This window comes from Betta splendens, chromosome 1, assembly GCF_900634795.4.
Source record: "Betta splendens chromosome 1, fBetSpl5.4, whole genome shotgun sequence".
In the NCBI taxonomy this organism is placed as follows: domain Eukaryota; kingdom Metazoa; phylum Chordata; class Actinopteri; order Anabantiformes; family Osphronemidae; genus Betta; species Betta splendens.
Window position 1 is genome coordinate 17,014,193 of NC_040881.3, and position 23,878 is coordinate 17,038,070.

General features: G+C 43.8%; 2 protein-coding genes and 1 long non-coding RNA gene across 5 annotated transcripts in view; 2 read left to right on the forward strand and 1 right to left on the reverse strand.

Annotated features, from left to right (window-relative positions):
- LOC121201641 (uncharacterized) overlaps nucleotides 1-22,108 on the forward strand; it is a 25,424-nt gene extending 3,316 nt beyond the window's left edge. The window contains exons 2-7 of one of the 2 annotated variants that reach the window (XM_029143569.3): nucleotides 652-775; nucleotides 902-1,192; nucleotides 3,191-3,484; nucleotides 3,562-3,676; nucleotides 4,099-4,164; nucleotides 19,097-22,108. In XM_029143569.3, the coding sequence (XP_028999402.2) occupies nucleotides 739-775; nucleotides 902-1,192; nucleotides 3,191-3,484; nucleotides 3,562-3,676; nucleotides 4,099-4,164; nucleotides 19,097-19,103 (810 nt within the window). In that variant the 5' untranslated portion in view covers nucleotides 652-738 and the 3' untranslated portion in view covers nucleotides 19,104-22,108. Of the gene's footprint in view, nucleotides 1-651; nucleotides 776-901; nucleotides 1,193-3,190; nucleotides 3,485-3,561; nucleotides 3,677-4,098; nucleotides 4,165-4,656; nucleotides 6,226-19,096 lie in introns of those variants that run through there. The other variant, XM_029143552.3, reaches the window with a different exon arrangement.
- LOC129603775 (uncharacterized) lies at nucleotides 7,801-11,976 on the reverse strand. The gene is made up of 3 exons (XR_008693983.1): nucleotides 11,373-11,976; nucleotides 8,968-9,032; nucleotides 7,801-8,873 (listed from the first exon to the last, which is right to left on the reverse strand). It is a non-coding gene; the product is annotated as an uncharacterized LOC129603775 (long non-coding RNA).
- Nucleotides 12,232-18,802, forward strand: LOC114851797 (uncharacterized). Of its 2 annotated transcripts, none has more exons than XM_041070014.2 (6): nucleotides 12,232-12,392; nucleotides 13,609-13,896; nucleotides 16,109-16,402; nucleotides 16,480-16,594; nucleotides 17,032-17,097; nucleotides 17,590-18,802. In XM_041070014.2, the coding sequence occupies exons 1-6, from the start codon at nucleotides 12,356-12,358 to the stop codon at nucleotides 17,693-17,695; spliced, it is 906 nt and encodes a 301-aa protein (XP_040925948.1). In that variant the 5' UTR covers nucleotides 12,232-12,355; the 3' UTR covers nucleotides 17,696-18,802. The 2 variants fall into 2 exon arrangements, with proteins under 2 accessions (XP_040925948.1, XP_055362435.1); XM_055506460.1 differs by having other exon boundaries at nucleotides 18,644-18,802.
- Nucleotides 22,109-23,878: the final 1,770 nt, after the last annotated feature.

The window sequence follows — 23,878 nt, forward strand, 5'->3', positions numbered from 1 at the left end:
AGCAGCTGTTCTGCACTGAACCGAACCGATGCTGATGCTGATTTAATCATGTTACATGTGTAACAGAACCTCGTAATGGCTCAACACTGATGACACAGGCAGCATTAATGTAAACACGCGTCGTGTTTTTAATCCGAACGATCAGCTGTCTCTTAGTGACGTCGTTCCAGAACCGATGCTTTGTAGCGAACGAGAAAATCCGCAAACCTGAGTGCGGACTTTGTAAAACGCAAATATGTGTCAGAGCAGCGTCAACAACAACCGCCATCCACGCATGAGGCTGAAGAGGAGAGGGCGAAATTTGATTAGTTTGCTGTGTTCTGTGTTCAATTGTTAAATTAAAGGTCTGCTCTAAATGTTAAACAGTGGTGACTGTGGTTTTTTTAATAGAAAACTGGCCTTTATGAAAACACGGAATAAACAAATGCTTAGAAACAAACAAACCATTTATATTTGCTAAATCAGGCTAAACTATAAGGTGCAGAGTGATAATAGCAACAAGAACCGACTCTTTTAAGGGAGTCGAGCCCAAAAGCCGAATCTGTAAAGAACCGAACTTCCCATCACTGTCTCGAGCGGCTCATGTTCGGGTCCTCAGACTCCGCCCTTGTGTCAGCTTTCAATCTTTGTTTCTGTGTAATTGGAATAAAGACGCAACGCCTCCGCTTCAGGACCATAAAGCTCGGCTTCAGGTGGACTCGTCATGAGCAGCGGGTTCAGACCTGCGTCCGTGAAGAGATGGAGGCGCAGGTCCGAGCTCTGCTCCTGCTTCTAGGTAGGCGATCATCCGAAGCGATACTTTAACGATGCACCGCACTGTTACTGTCATGGCTCCGTCAGCCTCCATTGAGCTCGTTACCGTCTGTTGGTGAGTCTCTGTCTGTTGTTGTGTATTTCACAGTTTTAACCCCATCTACTGCTGAGAAGAACCTGACAGGAACTGTGGGAGGAAGCATCACTCTGCCTGAACCTGTGCTGGAGCTGGGATTCATTATATATGAAGCAAAGGCTCTAGCCATGGTGATTGATGGGAAAATGAAGATAATTGAGAAAATGTATGCGAACAAACTTCTGTGGAGCGACAGAACTGGATGCTTCACAATAACAGACCTGCAGAGAAACGACTCAGGGATTTATACTGTTGACCTTAAAGGAAGTGGTGTCAGCACAGCTTATAAACTCAGCGTGTTTGGTAAGTTACATCTGACAGCAACACGTGGACAAAGCAGTTGGTTCCTCTCTGTTAATGAACTGCTCCAGTCTGAGCTCTGAGCTCCTTCTCCAGATGTAGATCAGGCTCATAGTTTGTGCTCTGGTCCATTCTCGGGTGCTTGTAGCTGTGTGTTGGGTCATGGTCCTGTTGGACCCGTGACTGAGACCACTCTCTGACACTAGGCAGCACATTTCTCTCCAGAAGCCTTGATCGTCCCATGCGTTGTGCCTCTTTAATGATGTGTCCGTCTTCCATGAAGTCACTTTGGCTCAAACAACCACAGATGGTTTAATCTGACACAGATGGACCTTGACCTTGAGTTGACTTTAGCGTTCTGGGCTCTTTGTTAGCGTTCGTATCATCTCTTCCATTTGTCATCAGTTTCCTCTCTGTCGCATACAGAAAGTCAGAAAAGCTAAAAAACCTAATGTGGCATCAGATTATTTTGTGAAGCAAGTTGTTTGATTGTTGTTGCAAGACTTTTTTGTTATAAACAGTGTAAAATTGACTTATTTCTGTTGTTCTCACCTTTCTAACGTTTCTGCTGCATCAACAAACCATCTTGTGCCCTGACCTCCTCTCTCTGTATCCTCACACCAGGACGTCACGTGAAATTAAACCTGGACCCAAACTGACTTAAACCCAGCAACAAACTGTCACAACAGAATCACTGTTGTTAAATTTATAATAAGAGAAAGCAAATAGTAGAAATGATGTTCAGTGAACATTTAACTATTAGTAAGAGAAAGCAAAAAGAATACAAACTATACGTGGGGAATACTAGGACAGAGCCAAATTACCTTAATGACTATTAATAGAGGATGAGGATGTGTTGGCAAAACGCTAGTGAAGCAGAAGCTTCAAATCCTCTGGCTGTTGTTTTATCTGTCTTTTTGTGTGAGGCGCTTTGGAGGAAGTACGTTCAGGCAGGTTCCTCATTTGTGGCTGTGATGTTACTATTCATTTGTTAGAATATTGAACCTTATTGTCCGTATTTTATTTGTTAATCCTGCATTGTGCAGTGACCCATGTAACTGAATCCATTTCCTGCCTGCGCTGTTCTTGGTTCCTACTTGGCCTGTTTGTTTTATTTCCTTGGTGATAGTTGTGCATTGAAGGTTCTCTGGTCGGTACCATATGGGTCCATTCTGTCATGAATCGTAGTGTTTTTGCCATTTGCAGTTTTACTTTCTCTTCATTTCCGGTTTTGTTCAGTCCTGTTTAGTTCCTGCTTGTTGTGCCTACAGAGATGAACGAAAAGGTGAAACATATGTAAGAAGAGAAAAAGACTGAGAGACGATAGATGATCAGCTGAATGTGTCATTAATCTGTGCTCCAGGCTCGAACCTCACAGTCAGAGCCTGTCAGTCATTGTGACAGAACAGAACCTGCTGCTGTGATGATGCAGCACCTGCTTTAGTTCTTGTTGCTGTAGCAACAGCTCCAGGCTCCACCGTGACTCTCCCTCCCAGCTGTCATGGACCCAGACCAGTACATGATCATGTCTGATGTGTTCAGTGAACTGCTTAGGACGGTGCTGCTCCAACCCATGGGTCGGTCTGACAGCGCTGAGGTTAGAGAGGTTCTGGACCTGGTTCCTGTGATGAGGCAGAGCTTTGCCCAATACTGATGGACCACAGTTCCTCTCAGGTGGTGGATCAATAGAAGCGAGTTACATATAGTTTACAGTCAGGGTTCATGATTTTTCCAAGAGGAACCTGATTATAAACGTGTCTTCTCTCTAATGTGCTCTGACAGTGTGGTTCTCAAACTTGTAGTTTAGGGGGAGCGTTGACGGTTTGAGGCAAATACAGAGCGATAACGTTGAGGGTTCAGACTCACTGATGCCACCGTCAACGTTACATTTACCAACGTACAGATACACGTCACAGTGATGAAGCAGCATTGATTAGAGGCTAAATCCTAGTTTGGAGGCTCTGGATCCAGGTTGTGGTCTCATTCTCACGTTCCTTCCAGACTCCGTCTCGGCTCCGACAGTGAACAGACTTGGCTCCGACAGCTGCGTCCTGCTGTGTGAGGTGGTCAACGCTGAGGAGACCACTCTGCTGTGGTACAAAGATGACGAGGTGGTGAAGCAGAACAGCTCGGCTCCGTCTCTGTCGCTCACTGTACACGAGCAGGACTACAAATCCTCCTACAGATGTGTGGCTGCCAACCCCGCTGAACACAAGGCTGAACCAGTCAACGTGGAAGAGACCTGTGGACCCACCTACACAGGAAGGAAACAGGAGAAGACGGAGGAACGGAGTCGTAAGACGAGTTCTAGCATCACTTCATTCACTGACATGTCGTACATCAGGCTGATCTGTTGTGTTTGTGTTTGACAGGGGTCATTGGCATTGTTGTCTCCATCTTGTCTGTGGTCGTCATTGGAATTGTTGGTATCATCATAAGGAAACGTTTCCACAACCGCTTAGCATTTCCAGCTAAGCGTTGTTACAGGTCCGTCTCAGTTTCTCTGTCACAGTCTTCTCCGTCTCCTGCTGCATTATTTTGCTGTCAGGCTCCACTGTGACATGAGCAATTGATCGTTGACAACTAATTTTATTATGTGTCAGATGGATTGGTTGTTGCAGCCATAGTGACGCCACAGACTCACTGAGGCTGATGATGTCATTGCTGGAGGCAGGATGAGAACCGACATGTAGATGTTCTGCACAGAGAACCCTAAACACGCTCATGGAGCAACTCAAGACTTTATGAAGCCAATGATATAGAATCATCTGTTCTGTACAAGTCAGTCTCACTCCCTCAGCCAAACAGAGCAGCTTCTCTAACTGAAAAGACAGGAGGCAGAGAAACCCACAAATGAGTCAGGCTCAACTGAGAAATCAAACATTAACTGTGACTTTGACTCTGTTCAGGTCCAGAGAACTCAAACAGACGTCCAGTACACTGATGTACATTTCTATGACGACACACGGGGTCAGGTTAGTCCTTACATCCACACATTAATGTTTGACAGGACTGATGATTGTGTTGCTAAGCAACGTGTTATCAGTGTTGTTTGGTCAGTGGTTCTGTCTCCTGTCGTGTCTGGACTCTGAGGTGTCTCACCAATATTCAGTGGGACACTTTGATTCTGTGTCTCTCCACAAACACGTTAATATAAAACTCTTTTTATTTTATTTTTTGGGGAACAAACAGACCCAACCACTACCATCTTCCAGGTTGACATCACTATTCAGAATGGGCTAATAAAAACAAAGAAACCATTCACCAAGAACAGTTTATATTATTTATATACTACTTTTAAGGGCAAACTGTCCATCACCACATCAGCCTAAATACTCTACAGAGTCCAGACTGTGGTTGAAACGCATCCACACAGGCTCAGAGCTCCAGCTGCTGCCTCATCTGACCTAGTCCTTATTGTACTTGTTGATTTCTTCCTTCTTACTGTCTTTTCTGTCCCAACAAAGAAAAAATGTCCCAGAACCCTCAGGAAGTCACGACTGCACGCAGCTGACAACGGTCTATTATAACCTGGAGATTCACCGCTTGGTCCAACATTCAGACCCTGGTTAGAAGAACCAGTTCTCAACTAAAGTCATCTCAGGAAACCAGAATAGAATAGAAAACCTTTATTTGTGCCACAATGGGGAAAAAGGCATAAATACAGAATGGTTGGAGGAAAGAGGAAAACGGTGTAATCTTATAGTGGAAATCTTCCTGTAAAGAAATCTACTGGAGACAACAACCTCTACCTCAATATCATCAAAACAAAAGGGATCATAGTGGACTTCAGGAGCAGCAGAGAGTCAGACACACCTGCATCCACAGTGGCAGTCCTGAGGTACAGTAGAGCAGGTCCACAGCTTTAAGCTCCTCTGCCTCCACATCAGGGCATTTGTCCTGGTCACTGCACACACACACCGTGGTCAGGACAGCTCGCCAGTGGTTGTACTTCCTGAGCAGATTGAGGAGGTTCAGCATGAACACCAGCATCCTCACCAGCTTCTACAGGTGCAGCGCTGAGAGCCTGCTGACTGGCTGTAACATGGTGGGTACGGGAACTGAGTCAGAAACCACTAGAGAGTGGTGCAGAACACATGGGACGCAGTCTGCCCTCCATCAGCGACATCTGTCACAGATGGTGCCTACAGTATGAAAGGCCAGCAGCATCATTAAAGCCATAGTGACCCAGCACAGACTGTTTAGCTGTTTAACATCACATGTTAATCATATTAATATTATTAAGTACCTTCACCACACCTGCAAACACGTAAACAAAAGGACACGTTCTTAGGGATTTTTATTTAATGCTTTTTTAATGTATTTATTTTTAAGAGGGAGTTGGTCTGTGCATTGTTGACTGAGCGTTAAGCTGCCTGTGACAAATAAACCATCCTAAATTTGACCCTAATCACATGTAAAACCTGTTGAGGGAGATGAAGGTTCCAGTTGCCAAATATGAGCCCAAACCATTAATCATTTGGAGGATCTGCAAAGAGGAGTGGGACAAAGTCCTGAGATGAGTCTCGTCTGACGTGTGGTTTTTCCTCCAAAAATTAAAGCATGTGTTGAAAGGAATTTAATAATGATGTATTTATATATTTATTTCATTCGTGGATATGCAAATTAATTGAAGAATATGGATCAGAAAGGACTGTGAAAGGCCAACAGACAAACAAGCAAGTTGTAGGACAGATGTGTAACATGAGAGTCAATGGACCAATCATTCAACATTTTTTAATGCCGTATAATCAGAACTGTTAACTACCTCCTGGGCCATAAACTCACCCACTGCATGAGTGATTAATGTAGAAAAACTTCCTATGTGCAATATTTGTGCAAACTCTGCGATATTTTTATGTCCTTATGTGATATGCAATAACCCTCCCATTACTCCATACTCACTCTACCCACCTGTATATTGTTGCACTGTGTTAATTCTTGCTGCTGTATTTTTATTTTCCTTCTCTGAATCGTGCTGTTGTGTGACACAATTCTGCCACTGTGGGACTATTAAAGGTTTTCTTCTTATGGTGGTCGTGGTGTGGTTGTATCCAGTCATTCAGGTGCAGCAGTATAAGCAATGAAGAATCTGAGGTTCAACCCCTGCATCAGGTCAGTTCTCCAGGAGGTGTGATGCTCCTATAGCTACAACACAGGCTGAGCTTCTGCAAACACACCAAGTCGTGCACTGTGGGAAGTGATGGCTGCTGTTGTTGTCTGACTGGTTGAGCCATCGGAACCGGACAGTGTGCTGGACGTGACCGACCTCTTCCTCTGATGCCCTGGGTTTGGAGCTGCAGGTGGTTCAGAACTCCTGCACATTAATTCTGTTCTCTGGCTCCATAATGTTTTGCCTCCGTCTGTCTGCTGTGCTGATGTTTTGTCTAAGGCGTCAGCGGGTACGAGGCTCACACTTGCTTCACATAGTGGTAGTCGGCTACTGTAGTGAGTAACTATTGGTCTGTTACACGTTACACGTGTTACGAACTCGCCCCTGTCGGTTCTGAACCGGCGGGGCTTTGACGGAACCCTGGGCAGGAGAGGGGATGTGGTGGAGAGAGACGGTGACAGCACCCGCTCCAAGCGGGGAGAACTGCGGCTCTCATTGAGCCGGGAGGAGAACGCGCTCACACTGAGCGGAGGCTTCAGGCACCACGGCCGACGTGCTTCCAGCACACAGCTCTGTGTAATCCCTCACACAGACACCTGGCCGCAACCGGCAGACCAGGTCGCAGGGAACACAGGAGAGGGAAGACCCCAAATGCACGACCCAACACAGAAGCTATGATTAACATTAAAAGGTTTATTAAATACAATCACAACATAAACTCACTTCGATGCAGGACTCAATTCAACACAAAAGGGAGGAACTAAAAATCACTGCAATGCAGGTAAACATTTAATAACCTAAACTCACTACTAATACTAAACGCTCCAAAATGGGTAAAGTACCTAAACATGAACACAATACATAACACAGGACAACTAACACCTAAAACAACAGCACTGTCAAACAGGCTAAACAAAACACGGGCAACATTCTAAACATGAAACATAAGACACTCACAAACCTTACATGGTGACAGGACATTAAAAGAAACCAAGGAACATCACTCCATAAACTCTCCTCTCTTGAAACGTAACTTGGTGTAGCATCCAGCTACAACCTCGTACACAAGGTGTCTTAACAAAGGGACATCCCTTAAATACTAACCAAACAGGTGGGTCAACTAATTAAACAGGAAATGAAAACTCAAACACAGACCCACAGCAAAAGTCCCAGGAGAAGAATGTCACAACATGTGTCACCTCCTTGTTATTCTGTCGTCCCGTCTCAGCTGAGTGAACAAATAAAACAACTTCAATCAATTGGGTAAAAATCAGTAATTACTAGAAACTCTCTTCACATCTATATAGTTCATTAAAGTCCATGCAGAGATTTTTTTGAGAATAACTGTAATGTGCTGTAAATGTCTAGTTTTCTTACTATTACACTTTTGAGATTCAGAACCAGAAGTGAGTTTAGCGTTTATTTTATAGTGACAGTCAGGATGGTTCTGGAGAGTCTGGAAGAGCTGGTGGGGGCGTCCCATCGAACCGACTGCGGTCCAGTAACCGCCGTTTGTTTTTTGTGGTCCAATCAGTGCGCGACTCTTCCAATGTTTACGGTAAACGTGTTTGGATCACTGAGAAGAGCCGTCAAACTTACTGTAGTGGAAATGATATTGAGCTAACGTCGCATGGAAACATACTGAAATTTTAAAGAAGTGATACAATTTGTGTACGTTGAGAAATATTCACTGAATTCAGTAAAAAATACTCTCCCTAATAACCCGCGACCAATGTGTCCTGAAGAATTAAAACATCTAAACATCCGATAACAGTGATCAGGCAGCTCACAGACACCTCAGGGAACTGCTCAGTCTCCGAGGTTCTTTACCAGTGGTCTCTGAACAGAAGTGATGGGCATTTACGGCGTCATGAAGCGTTTCGGCACATTGCAAAACTCTATGATGATCTGATATATACAATATTATAATTTAAGCCATTATTTTATATAGTATTATTTCATATCTTAATTTAAATTTATATTTTTAGATATAGTCGATGAAGTGTAGATGTGAAGATGTATTATAACGTGAAAGTCTAAGTGATCATGTGAATGATGGATTAGATTATCTTTTGGGTCACCCAGTACCCAGTATCTCATCCTGGGACATGGTGATACTGCACTCTGTCAGGTATCTCTGCACCTCATGGATGGAATCAGCTGTGAACACGGGCCAAGGCGAGGTTCCAGTGTCTATGTGGCCTCGGGGTCGGTCCAGAGAGGGCATGTGACATTATAGCTGCTTGTGTTGTCCTTCACAACATTGCCATAATACAAGGAGAGAGACACCCTCCTGGGCCCAATGGAGGTGGGATCTGCATGACCTCCCTGAGATCATGCAGATGGAGCAGCCCAGAGCTGCTGCATGATCATGGCTGATCTCTGATGGATGCATCAGGGAAATGCTATTGTTGTGCATGTCAGAAGAAAGCTCAGTAAACGGTGCATAAACAAGGTAAAGTGAGCAACAGAAAACGCTGTGCGACGCTGAAGCACAGACAGGTAATTCATCCTTTCACCACATGGTGGCAGCACCACCTTAAAGCCGTCTGCAGAGTGAGACTCAGGATCCTCATAGAAAGAAAGCGAGCAGCAATTACGACCAGGCAGGTTTTTATGTCACTTCATGCATCATTGTGATGGTTGAGGAGAAGTTAATCCTCACCCTGTGATGGACTGGCGGTCTGTCCAGGGTGTATTCGCCTCTGGCCCGTAGATAGCTGGGGTAGGCTGCAGGTGGTAAAACCAGTAATGAGAAGAAAATGAGACACATTTTCTTTTTATGGTATTTGTACATGTACATGTCAACTATCTACACCAGGTTGACTGAGCTGCTGCTTCTTATGCTGACTTGGCAAACAATAAACCAGGATAATTTTGGAACAGGTCGAACCAGAATCCTACAGAAGTCCATCATCCTACATTTGGTGACACGCCTCCAGGACGAAGCAGCAGACCAGACTCTGTACTCTGATGGGTTTCAACTGCTTCTGGTCTCCAGCACAGAATCACACTTTGAAGTAAAAAGCGCTTCCTCTATTTACGGCACAAATCTCCATGTGACAGAACACAGACTTTATCAGAGCTGTCAGGCAGAATTTGCTCATGCAAATGTTTCACTGTAGGTGCAGCTCAGAAGCAGCTCAACAAGCCTGTAACGTGTGTGAGCTTGTCCATTATTTCTGCATAGTTCGACTCTGAACCACATCAGGGTCCGTTTTTGTCTTTCTGTTTCTAATGGAACCAGCCGTCACCAGGTTGCAGTCAGTGAGCCGGCCTAAAGGAACACATGTAGTTACTAAACTCTGATGGAGGAGATCAGGCAATGAATTAAACAGAGAACTCTAAATATTAGTCTCTGTGTTCATATCAGGCTCCACTTATAATGTTTGTAACGGCTGCTGTGTTTCCTGGACGACAGTTGCTCCTTTCAAACAGACCACTAGTAAAGTAAATGACAGCTCCATATGTTCAGATTAATAACTGGAATGTGGTCATTGTGTCATTTTAAAACACTACAATTTAAACCACAACAACTGTATCTTTTACAAACTAACATTGACAGTTGAGAAACTGTGTCTGGACCCACTGTTATCGCTCACATCTGTATAAAACAACAACCTCTAGTTGTTTATTCAGTAGTTTTCCTGCAGCCTCCCCACAGTGGACAGGTCACAGTGGACTCCCACACAGCTGGCTGAGATGAGGAGGGGCTTTTCCACTGCATCAGTGCTCTCTAGTTACAACGTCTGGCCGTGTTTGAGCATGTGTGTGTGTCTTTTATCAGGGTTTGTGGTCCAGTAGCCGCCTTCTGTTGCTGCTCATAAAAGGGAGCGTTGTGCTTCCTCTTTAACTTCTGTCGGTTACGTAGTGTTTGATGAGCCACTGTTTGTTCAGCAGCAGGATGTACTTCCACATCATCAGTCTTCATGAGTTTACAGTTGGTGTCTGTGTTTGAGCCTGAGTTAAACATATCTGTTAAACTAAATGTGTTAGTTTAGAAATTAATAATAAATCACTTGTTTTATTCAAGCCTTGTCACTTATTATGATGATGCAGGCCGCTCAACAATACAGTACGTACTGTACAGTAGGCAGCGAGGGGGGAGGGGGTGTAATGTAAGAAGCAGATCATCAGAGGCTCATTGTCAGCTTTCTCATAGACACAGTGTGTGTGTGTGTGTGTGTGTGTGTGTGTGTGTGTGTGTGTGTGTGTGTGTGTGTGTGTGTGTGTGTGTGTGTGTGTGTGTGTGTGTGTGTGTGTGTGGGCGGGTGAAGCACAATAAAGAGTTGGAGGTTCATGTTCTGTTCTCTTTAGCTCTTTCTGAGCTCAACGCAGGAGAACAGGTGAAGGTGGAGCTGTATAACTGGCATGATTCACTTATTCAAGCTTTTATTTTTTAGGAATCCTGGTCTGCTGAAATAACGTATGCTGTAATATGAATAGTGGGCGATGCTGCAAATGTACTTAACTACTAACTTAAAGTGCATCCAGTCCATCAATTACGCTCCTCTTATCAATGACACATGAACAAAAAAGAATGAAAGGAACGTCTTCCTACTGTGGAGCCACAGACCAAGCAGCAGTTCAAGCTGCTTCTCACGTATTTGCTTTTACACAAAACCTCAGTTGTGTCATAAAAACACCTGAAAAACGCAGTTTCTATTTTTATACAACCTGATTACCAGGTTCCAATGGAGGCATCCAATAACAGGCAAACTCACTAACAGGCAAAACACAAAATCTAAATTCAGAACAATGAGTGGATCAGTCAAAACGTACTGTGATTTTCATGTTAAAAGCCTGAATTCAACATATAGAACCAGAATAAAGACCTGTGTGGAGTTAACACTGTGTTTTGTATTTAGAGTTTTTGTTTGTGATTACTGTATATTTAACATAATTCACTACTTATCAATAGAAAGACTACTGTGACTTTAATGTAACTACCACAACACAACTCTTTGCCTGTAACTCTTTTTAACTCTTGTTGCAGACAAAGGCCCAGGATGCGTTTGAAGCTGTTGTACAACATTTAGCTAAGAGCAGAGTGTCAGCGTCAGCGCTGACCTGGTTCCTCCACACGCTGCCGTCTATGAGTCGCATGCAGCCTGGGAACCTGACACAAAGCGTCCTGTGGTTGTTGGTTCGTGATGTGAGCGTGAGCTGCGAGCGGCCGATGATGTCTGTGCGAGGAGATGTGGTAGACCTCTGCTGGACACACACTGTGCACCAGTCTGCACCCAGTGACAGGAAGAGGCGTGTGGTCTGTGTCTGCAGTGGAACTAGGCTCCACAGCAGCTGCTTCGTGGTATCAGCCTGGTGTTCACCAGAACATGCAGCTCTGAGCTCTGTTCCATTCTGTGCCTCCAGAACCCTGATGGACGGGTTTGCTCTCAGAACCTCAGATGATCAGAGTGACTGGGACGACCGTGCTCTGGTTCTGATCCACATGGATCTGTGCGTCGACACCAAACAGTCAAGTCTTGGTCCACAGCCCGAACTCGCGTCCACGCGTAAAATGCAAATATGTGTCAGAGCAGCGTCAACAACGAACTTGCACAGACTAAGAACCGCCATCCACGCATGAGGCTGAAGAGGAGAGGGCGAAATCTGATTAGTTTGCTGTGTTCTGTGTTCAATTGTTAATTTAAAGGTCTGCTCTAAATGTTAAACAGTGGTGACTGTGTTTTTTTAAATAGAAAAGTGGTCTTTATGAAAACACGGAATAAACAAATGCTTAGAAACATATTGCTAAATCATGCTAAACTATAAGGTGCAGAGTGATAAAAGCAACAAGAACCGACTCTTTTAAGAGAGTCGAGGCCAAAAGCCGAATCTGTAAAGAACCGAACCTCCCATCACTGTCTCGGAGCGGCTCATGTTTCGGGAAGCGGGCTCTCAGACTCCGCCCTTGTTTTGTCAGTTTTCAATCTTTCTGTTTCCATGTCATAGAAAACAGAGAAGCTCCAGACGGAAGCTTCAGGACCATAAAGCTCGGCTTCAGGTGGACTCGTCATGAGCAGCGGGTTCAGACCTGCGTCCGTGAAGAGATGGAGGCGCAGGTCCGAGCTCTGCTCCTGCTTCTAGGTAGGCGATCATCCGAAGCGATACTTTAACGATGCACCGCACTGTTACTGTCATGGCTCCGTCACTACAACACGTCCATCTGCTCAGACAGCAGGAGGACCGTTGACACGTCCCACTGGCTTTTATACAGTATGTTTAGTTTATAGACGGAGGACAGAGGATGGAAACGTCTCATCTGGGGACATGAGTTATTTACTGCCTGAGGCTCAAACAGAAAAGCTCAATTAGCACAAACTAAAGTGATACTAAAAATATTATTCTAATAATTATTATTGTTTAAAAACATCAGGTCTCGTTTATGTGTCAACAGGACATTCTGTGGAATATTTGACACATAAAAATAATCTAAAATAACAGCAGTTTAATGACCAAAGCAGTAATAATAACAGCAGTAACTTTGGTTTATCTGTGAAAGAAGCACCAGGTTTTCCATTGATCTGTTCATTGTGTTAATGTAAAACTGTAAAACAACTATTTACAGTAAACAATCAGTTACGATGCCCTCAGCTACAGGAAACAGACACTTGGACTCCACCTGTCCAGACTGAAGTAGTTGAATGTCAGACTGCTGGTGCTACAGTCACACAAATAAGTCTGTATGAGTGGAAACACAATGATAAACACAATGTGATCAAGGAGGTTGAAGTGGGAGAAAAGGAGCACAGAGACAGAACGTCTGTAAAACTGTGATGAACTTTGATTCACTTTGACAGAGATGAACCAAACTGTGAGCTTCACACTAAGAATCAAAGTACAGTCATGTACCTAAAAAGTATGCTTTGTTGTCCCAGCAGTACCTTTACGGTGTACAAAAGTACCCAATTGCGTACATTTTTAGTACAAAAGTACCCAATTGTGTACCTTTTTAGTACAACAGTACCCCACAAGATACAGAAATGGCCCTTAAGTTGACAATAATGTACCTTTGCTTATTTGTAAAGGTACAAAACACCTGCTGACAGTCAGCAATAGTACAGTACTGGGTACTGGTGCAGTTCTGCTGGGGTCACAGGTTTGTGTACCTTTTTAGGTACATTCCTCTACTCTGATTTCTTAGTGTGTACTGATGTACTGGTGATAAATGTGTAACCCTGATGTATTGTAAATGTGTAGTTTGTTACTGAGAGAAAATCTTTAAATGGTTCCTGACGTCAGCCTCCATTGAGCTCGTTACTGTCTGTTGGTGAGTCTCTGTCTGTTGTTGTGTATTTCACAGTTTTAACCCCATCTACTGCTGAGAAGAACCTGACAGGAACTGTGGGAGGAAGCATCACTCTGCCTGAACCTGTGCTGGATCTGGGATTTTTTTTATATGGAACAAAGACTGTAGCCATTGTGGTTGATGGGAAAATGAAGATAACTGAGAAAATGTCTGAGAACAAAGTTCTGTGGAGCGACAGAACTGGATGCTTCACAATAACAGACCTGCAGAGAAACGACTCAGGAATTTATACTGTTGACCTTAAAGGAAGTGGTGTCACAGCTTATAAACTCAGCGTGTTTGGTAAGTTACATCTGACAGCAACACGTGGACAATTTTTTTTTTTTTTTTATTTAACCTTTATTTAACCAGGAAAGTCCCATTGAGATTCAAAGACCTCTTTTTCAAGGGAGTCCTGGCTAAGAGGCTCCAACAACACACACACAGCATTTTACATGGAACAACTAGTTACAAATGTTAAGACATAGTTAGAAACAATGACAGGTTAATGATTGCATTTCCAGGTCTTTCAGAAGGGAATCAAAATGAGCCAAAGAGTTTGCAGTTTGAAAGTTCTCTTTAAAGAATTCCAATCTGTTGGAGCACGATACTGGAAAGACATTTTTCCTTTCTCTGTTCTGACACATGGAAGAATCAGTGTGTAGACATCCTGAGAACGTAATTGATGAGGTCCATCAGGCTGATGCTGAAGATACACACTTAAGTATGAAGGAAGTAAACCAACAAGTCCTTTATATACTGTATAAACCTGTACCAGTGTGAGAGCCGCCGCGTGGCTAAAGCTGGCCATCCAACACCAGAATACAGATCGCAATGGTGGGTTCGTGCTCGACAGTTTGTTACAAAGCGCAAAGAGGCATGAAACACTGAATCCAGTGAGCATAAGACTATGCTGGAGCATGCATATACAAAAGATCTCCATAGTCCAACATAGGGAGAAACGTTACAACAACAAGTCTCTACATGGAAAGACAAAGACAATTTATTTCTGAAGTAAAAACTTAATTTCAAACGCAACTTTTTCACAAGAGACTCGATATGAGGCCTAAAAGACAATCCATCATCAATAATGACACCCAAGTACTTAAAGTACAAAGTAGTAGTAGTAGAGAGGTTCCTCTCAAATCCACCGTAGTAATGGAAATAACCTGAAACTGACAAAAGTAATAAATTAAAAAACACTGGAAATGAACCAATTAAAATCAGACACTGCTTTTGAAAACAATAATTTTAAACAGGTTTGGATGAAAACGATGGTTCTGTCACTGCAATTTCTGCACCGTCAGCAGGTGTTTTACTCCTTGTGAACAAACTGCTCCAGTCTGAGCTCTGAGCTCCTTCTCCAGATGTAGATCATCACACCATGTGTGAATGGTTGTTTGTCTCTGTGTACCCTGCCTCTCGCCCATAGCCAGCTGGGACAGGCGACCCTGCATATAGGATTAAGCGGTTTGGAAAATGGATGGCTGGTGATGAACATTTCTGCTTTTGTACAACTGATTTTATAAATATGTGTGTGTGGGTTTTATGAGATGACCACTATGTCAAACTGTCAGGATTAATTGTTTGGATTTTCTGTGATTTGTGAATCTATGACATGCTCCACCTTGAGTTTCTTCTTTCTGTTTAATCTTTTGACTCTTGTCATTAGAGGAGTTGCTGTTTGTCATCTTTGGGCCGTACGGTATTTATTCAAACTCTGGTTCTGAGGAACCGACTTTTTTGTTTGTAACTTGAAGTCCTGGTTGTTGAAGGGAACTGATTTGGTCTTGAGGTTTGAGGGCACGTCTGATGCAGGTTTTTTTAATATTCACCACTGGATCATGGAGGACAAAGCTACAATAATCAGTGCTCCAGGCTTGAACCTCACAGTCAGAGCCTGTCAGTCATTGTGACAGAACAGAACCTGCTGCTGTGATGATGCAGCACCTGCTTTAGTTCTTGTTGCTGTAGCAACAGCTCCAGGCTCCACTGTGACTCTCCCTCCCAGCTGTCATGGACCCAGACCAGTACATGATCATGTCTGATGTATTTAGTGAACTGCTTACGGTGCTGCTCCAACCCATGGGTCGGTCTGACAGCGCTGAGGTTAGAGAGGTTCTGGATCTGGTTCCTGTGATGAGGCAGAGCTTTGCCCAATACTCTGATGGACCACAGTTCCTCTCGCCTGGTGGATCAATAGAAGCGTGTTTCATTTAGTTTACAGTCAGGGTTCATGATTCTTCCAAGAGGAACCTGATTATAAACATGTCTTCTCTCTAATGTGCTCTGACAGTGTGGTTCTCAAACTTTGTAGTTTAGGGGGAGCGTTGACGGTTTGAGGCAAATACAGAGCGATAACGTTGAGGGTTCAGACTCACTGATGCCACCGTCAACGTTACATTTACCAACGTACAGATACACGTGACAGTGATGAAGCCACATTGATTAGAGGCTAAATCATCATTGGAGGCTCTGGATCCAGGTTGTGGTCTCATTCTCACGTTCCTTCCAGACTCCGTCTCGGCTCCGACAGTGAACAGACTTGGCTCCGACAGCTGCGTCCTGCTGTGTGAGGTGGTCAACGCTGAGGAGACCACTCTGCTGTGGTACAAAGATGACGAGGTGGTGAAGCAGAACAGCTCGGCTCCGTCTCTGTCGCTCACTGTACACGAGCAGGACTACAAATCCTCCTACAGATGTGTGGCTGCCAACCCCGCTGAACACAAGGCTGAACCAGTCAACGTGGAAGAGACCTGTGGACCCAACTACACAGGAAGGAACCAGGAGAAGCCGGAGGATCGGAGTCGTAAGACGAGTTCTAGCATCACTTCATTCACTGACATGTCGTACATCAGGCTGATCTGTTGTGTTTGTGTTTGACAGGAGTCATTGGCATTGTTGTCTCCATCTTGTCTGTGATCATCATTGGAATTGTTGGTATCATCATTCAGAAACGTTTCCACAACCGCTTAGCATTTCCAGCTAAGCGTTGTTACAGGTCCGTCTCAGTTTCTCTGTCACAGTCTTCTCCGTCTCCTGCTGCATTATTTTGCTGTCAGGCTCCACTGTGATCTGAGCAGATGATCGTTGACAACTCATTTTATTATCTATAAGATGGATTGGTTGTTGCAGCCATAGCAACGCCACAGACTCACTGAGGCTGATGATGTCACTGCTGGAGGCAGGATGAGAACCGACATGTAGATGTTCTGCACAGAGAACCCTAAACACGCTCATGGAGCAACTCAAGACTTTATGAAGCAAAGATATAGAATCCTCTGTTCTGTACGAGTCAGTCTCACTCCCTCAGCCAAACAGAGCAGCTTCTCTAACTGAGAAGACAGGAGGCGGAGAAACCCACAAATGTGCTGGAAGTGAGTCAGGCTCGACTGAGAAAACCAATCAGACATTAACTGTGGTTTTGACTCTGTTCAGGTCCAGAGAACTCAAACAGACGTCCAGTACAATGATGTACATTTCTATGACGACACACGCGATCAGGTTAGTCCTCACATCCACACGCTAATGTTTGACAGGACTGATGATTGTGTTGCTAAGCAACGTGTTATCAGTGTTGTTTGGTCAGTGGTTCTGTCTCCTGTCGTGTCTGGACTCTGAGGTGTCTCACCAATATTCAGTGGGACACTTTGATTCTGTGTCTCTCCACAAACACGTTAATATAAAAGTCTTTTTATTTTATTTTTTGGGGGACAAACAGACCCAACCACTACCATCTTCCAGGTTGACATCACTATTCAGAATGGGCTAAAAAAAACAAAGAAACCATTCACCAAGAACAGTTTATATTATTTATATACTACTTTTAAGGGCAAACTGTCCATCACCACATCAGCCTAAATGTTCTACAGAGTCCAGACTGTGGTTGAAACGCGTCCACACAGGCTCAGAGCTCCAGCTGCTGCCTCATCTGACCTAATTCTTATTGTACTTGTTGATTTTTTGCTGCTTCTTGTCTTTTTTGTCCCAACAAAGAAAAAATGTCCCAGAACCCTCAGGAAGTCACGACTGCACGCAGCTGACAACGGTCTATTATAACCTGGAGGTTCACCGCTTGGTCCAACATTCAGACCCTGGTTAGAAGAACCAGTTCTCAACTAAAGTCATCTCAGGAAACCAGAATAGAATAGAATACCTTTATTTGTGCCACAATGGGGAAAAAGGCATAAATACAGAATGGTTGGAGGAAAGAGGAAAATGGTGTAATCTTGTAGTGGAAATCGTCCTGTAAAGAAATTAACTGGAGACAACAACCTCTACCTCAATGTCATCAAAACAAAAGGGATCAGAGTGGACTTCAGGAGCAGCAGAGTCAGACACACCTGCATCCACAGTGGCAGTCCTGAGGTACAGTAGAGCAGGTCCACAGCTTTAAGCTCCTTGGCCTCCACATCAGAGCATTTGTCCTGGTCACTGCACACACACACCGTGGTCAGGACAGCTCGCCAGTGGTTGTACTTCCTGAGCAGATTGAGGAGGTTCAGCATGAACACCAGCATCCTCACCAGCTTCTACAGGTGCAGCGCTGAGAGCCTGCTGACTGGCTGTAACATGGTGGGTACGGGAACTGAGTCAGAACCCACTAGAGAGTGGTGCAGAACACATGGGACGCAGTCTGCCCTCCATCAGCGACATCTGTCACAGATGGTGCCTACAGTATGAAAGGCCAGCAGCATCGTTAAAGCCATAGTGACCCAGCACAGACCGTTCCACTGCTACCATCCAGTAGACGTTACAGCGGCCTGACTGGACACACTGACAGACAGTGTCTGCCACCAGGCTGTCAGGCTGCTTAACGCATCACATGTTAATCATATGTTAGTATTAATAAGTATATTGACCACACCTGCAAACATGTAAACAAAAGGACATGTTCTTTTGAACATGTCATTTTGAACTTGACATGATTTTTATTTAATGCTTTTTTATTGTATTTATTTTTAAGAGGGAGTTGGTCCGTGCATTGTTGACTGAGCGTTAATCTGCCTATGACAAATAAACCATCCTGAATCTGACCCTAATCCCATAGAAAACCTGTGGAGGGAGATGAAGGTTCCCGTTGCCAAATATGAGCCCAAAACATTAATCACTTGAAGGATCTGCAAAGAGGAGTGGGTCAATGTCCTGAGATGAGTCTCGTCTGACATGTGGTTTTGCCTCCAAAAATTAAAGCATGTGTTGAAAAGAATTTAATAATGATGTATTTATATATTTATTTCATTTGTGGATACGCAAATTAATTGAAGAATATGGATCAGAAAGGACTGTGAAAGGCCAACAGACAAACAAGCAGGTTAAAGGACAGATGTGTAACATCAGAGTCAATGGACGATTCATTCAACATTTTTTCATGCTGTATAATCAGAACTGTTAACTACCTCCTGGGCCATAAACTCACCCAATGTATCAGTGGTTAATGTAGAAAAACTTCCTATGTGCAATATTTGTGCAAACTCTGTGCTATTTTTATGTCCTTATGTAGGACATAAGGACATAAAAAGGAACCGGACAGTGTGCTGGACGTGACCGACCTCTTCCTCTGATGCCCTGGGTTTGGAGCTGCAGGTGGTTCAGAACTCCTCCACATTAATTCTGTTCTCTGGCTCCATAATGTTTTGCCTCCGTCTGTCTGCTGTGCTGATGTTTTGTCTAAGGCGTCAGCGGGTACGAGGCTCACACTTGCTTCACATAGTGGTAGTCGGCTACTGTAGTGAGTAACTATTGGTCTGTTACACGTTACACGTGTTACGAACTCGCCCCTGTCGGTTCTGAACCGGCGGGGCTTTGACGGAACCCTGGGCAGGAGAGGGGATGTGGTGGAGAGAGACGGTGACAGCACCCGCTCCAAGCGGGGAGAACTGCGGCTCTCATTGAGCCGGGAGGAGAACGCGCTCACACTGAGCGGAGGCTTCAGGCACCACGGCCGACGTGCTTCCAGCACACAGCTCTGTGTAATCCCTCACACAGACACCTGGCCGCAACCGGCAGACCAGGTCGCAGGGAACACAGGAGAGGGAAGACCCCAAATGCACGACCCAACACAGAAGCTATGATTAACATTAAAAGGTTTATTAAATACAATCACAACATAAACTCACTTCGATGCAGGACTCAATTCAACACAAAAGGGAGGAACTAAAAATCACTGCAATGCAGGTAAACATTTAATAACCTAAACTCACTACTAATACTAAACGCTCCAAAATGGGTAAAGTACCTAAACATGAACACAATACATAACACAGGACAACTAACACCTAAACAACAGCACTGTCAAACAGGCTAAACAAAACACGGGCAACATTCTAAACATGAAACATAAGACACTCACAAACCTTACATGGTGACAGGACATTAAAAGAAACCAAGGAACATCACTCCATAAACTCTCCTCTCTTGAAACGTAACTTGGTGTAGCATCCAGCTACAACCTCGTACACAAGGTGTCTTAACAAAGGGACATCCCTTAAATACTAACCAAACAGGTGGGTCAACTAATTAAACAGGAAATGAAAACTCAAACACAGACCCACAGCAAAAGTCCCAGGAGCGCCTCTAGCGGCGCGGAAGCTGAATGTCACATCATGTGTCACCTCCTTGTTATTCTGTCGTCCCGTCTCAGCTGAGTGAACAAATAAAACAACTTCAATCAATCGGGTAAAAATCAGTAATTACTAGAAACTCTCTTCACATCAATATAGTTCATTAAAATCCATGCAGAGATTTTTTAGATAATAACTGTAATATGCTGTAAATGTCTAGTTTTCTTACTATTCCGCTGTTGAGACATGACTCAAAATCTCAACTTTTGAGATTCAAAACCAGAAGTGAGTTTAGTGTTTATTTTATAGTGACATCAGGATGGTTCTGGGGAGTCTGGGAGAGCTGGTGGGGGCGTCCCATCGAACCGACTGCGGTCCAGTAACTTTTTGTGGTCCAATCAGTGCGCGACTCTTCCAATGTTTATGGTAAATGTGTTTGGATCACTGAGAAGAAGAATCACTGAGAAGCCGTGAAACTTACTGTAGTGGAAATGATATTGACCTAACGTCGTATGGAAACATACTGAAATTTTAAAGACTTTTAAAGAAAGTCTTTTTTTTTATTTTTAAAGAAATATTCACTGATGATTGATCAGTAAAAAATAACTACTGTAGGGTCTAAGCACAACTGACGTACAAAGGTAATCTCATGGACACTCGCGACCAATGTGTCCTGAAGAATTAAAACAGACAACATCTAAACATCCGATAACAGTGATCAGGCAGCTCACAGACACCTCAGGGAACTGCTCAGTCTCCGAGGTTCTTTACCAGTGGTCTCTGAACAGTAGTGATGGGCATTTACGGCGTCATGAAGCGTTTCGACACGTTGCAAAACTCTGTTGATACTGTGTCGATACTGTGTCACTGAATACTGACACCTGGTGGACCTTAAAAATCCCTACAGGCAACCTACTTGACAGACTCATCTGACACTGATTTCATGATCTGATATATACAATAATATAATTTAAACCATTATATGTTATATGGTATTATTTCATATCTTAATTTAAAATTAATATTTTTAGATACAGTCGATGAAGTGAAGATATATTATAACGTGAATGTCTAAGTGAACATGTGAATGAGGATGCTTTTTTAAATTTTATTTAAAAATAAAAGTTTTAAAATTCAGTCTGCTACACTTTTTTGATACAACTTCTCCAGCTGCAGAAAAGACCCATTCACATGGCACAGATGAGTGCACTGAAATTGTAAGAACAGCTGGAGAAGGTTTGGATAGATTGTTTTTGAGTCACCCAGTACCCAGTATCTCATAGGATCCTGGGACCTGGTGATACTGCACTTTGTCAGGTATCTCTGCACCTCATGGATGGAATCACCTGTGGCACTGGTCTATCTGCTTATTTCAATGATGAGATCTTGTCGATGGTCATCTAAAACACAACAAATTGGCATTTTAGTACAAGATTTCCAAACAACAAGAAACAAATAATGCTGAAGTGGGTGCAGACAGCTGCTGTAAAGATGGTTCCGACTGGAGATCATTTGTGCGTCCAATTTTAGACCCACAATCTGACCACAGTCTACTGACGGCCGACTTGCTGAGGGGGACAGAAGGGACCCTTCACTGCCCTATTTGATGACACCTGATTAACGCAGGGTATCCCCACAAATGGTTTTCTACCAGGGTGGGAGCAGTGTCCCCTTCTGGATGAGGCACAGACCGGTTATTTCTGTCAGTTTTAGCGCAGAAAAGTAAAAACGTCACAAAAACATCAATGAACACATTAGGCAGGTTATACAAAGTCATGGTGTAGAATAAATCCGTCTGAAGGCTACAAACATTATACTGGAGACAAAATGTGAAACAGAAACGGATTACGCCTTGTATCAGCCCATTTACTGACAGTTTCAGCATCGGGGCTGAGGCTCCCCTCGCTGAAGCCTCACTTCCGGTTTTAATTGAAATTATAGATAAAATATATTTTATAACACATATAACACAAATCAATGGACAGAAATAAATTTTTTTTAATGTTTTTTTAGTCACGTTATGGTATTGTCAGGTGATGTGAGGCCCCGCCTCCCCTGCCTACTGTGACTGCATGTCATGGGCCAAGCTGGAGATGACATTAGGCTTCCTGAAGGCGAGGTTCCAGTGTCTATGTGGCCTCAGGGTCGGTCCAGAGAGGGCATGTGACATTATAGCTGCTTGTGTTGTCCTTCACAACATTGCCACAATACGAGGAGAGAGACACCCTCCTGGGCTCGATGAGGATGATCAAGAGTATCTGGTACTGAACCAAGGAGGTCGGAGGTCTAATGAGCACATCACATAACAGTTTCTGGGTTGTGTTCTGTAGATCTTGAGACATTCCTGCTCATTCTGGGTTCTACTGAGAGGAACCTTGGAGTCATTTTTAACTCAGATTTCTCCCTGAGATCATGCAGATGGAGCAGCCCAGAGCTGCTGCATGATCATGGCTGATCTCTGATGGACGCATCAGGGAAATGCTATTGTTATGCATCTCAGAAGAAAGCTCAATAAACGGTGCATAAACAAGGTAAAGTGAGCAACAGAAAACGCTGTGCGACGCTGAAGCACAGACAGGTAATTCATCCTTTCACCACATGGTGGCAGCACCGCCTTAAAGCCGTCTGCAGAGTGAGACTCAGGATCCTCATAGAAAGAAAGCGAGCAGCAATTATGACCAGGCAGGTTTTTATGTCACTTCATGCATCATTGTGATGGTTAAGGAGAAGTTAATCCTCACCCTGCGATGGACTGGCGGTCTGTCCAGGGTGTACCCCGCCTCTGGCCCGTAGATAGCTAGATGGGGTAGGCTGCAGGGGGTAAAACCAGTAATGAGAAGAAAATGAGACACATTTTCTTTTTATGGTATTTGTACATGTACAATCATCCTACTTTGATGACACGCCTCCATGACAAAATCATGTTTGGGAACAGCACAAAAACCAGATCTGAGTGTTTTTATTATTCAAGTTTAAAAACATAACCAGTCTGTCATGGTCCAGCAGAGGTTTAAAAGACTTCTTCACACTTACATATGTGTGTTGTGAAAAGAAGAGAATGACTCAGTATGAATAAAGAATACATCCAAAGGTGAAGATAAACGGCCCAAGAGTCTACAAGGACTCAGTGGCTCCCACTCAGACCTCTTTGTCTAAGACCTGAAGGGCTCTGAGGCCTCAGTTCTTCAGGCCAGACGCTGTATTTAAGGCGACTGTTAGAAGCCAGAGTTGAAACCCAATAGGGTTTGTACTCTGACGAGTTTCAAACGTTTTAAACTGCTTCTGGTCTCCAGTACAGAATCACACTTTGAAGTAAAAAGCACCATGTTTACGGCACAAATCTCCATGTGACAGAACACAGACTTTATCAGAGCTGTCAGGCAGAATTTCCTCATGCAAATGTTTTACTGTAGGTGCAGCTCAGAAGCAGCTCAACAAGCCTGTAACGTGTGTGAGCTTGTCCATTATTTCTGCATAGTTCGACTCTGAACCACATCAGGGTCTGTTTTTGTCTTTCTGTTTCTAATGGAACCAGCCGTCACCAGGTTGCACCTTTCAAACAGGCCACTAGTCTGAGTAAATGACAGCTCCATATATAGCTGGAATGTGGTCATTTAGAAAAACAGTTAAGGGGTTGTAATGTGAGATGGAAGCAGATCATCACATGCTCATTGTCAGCTTTCTCATAGACACAGTGTGTGTGTGTGTGTGTGTGTGTGTGT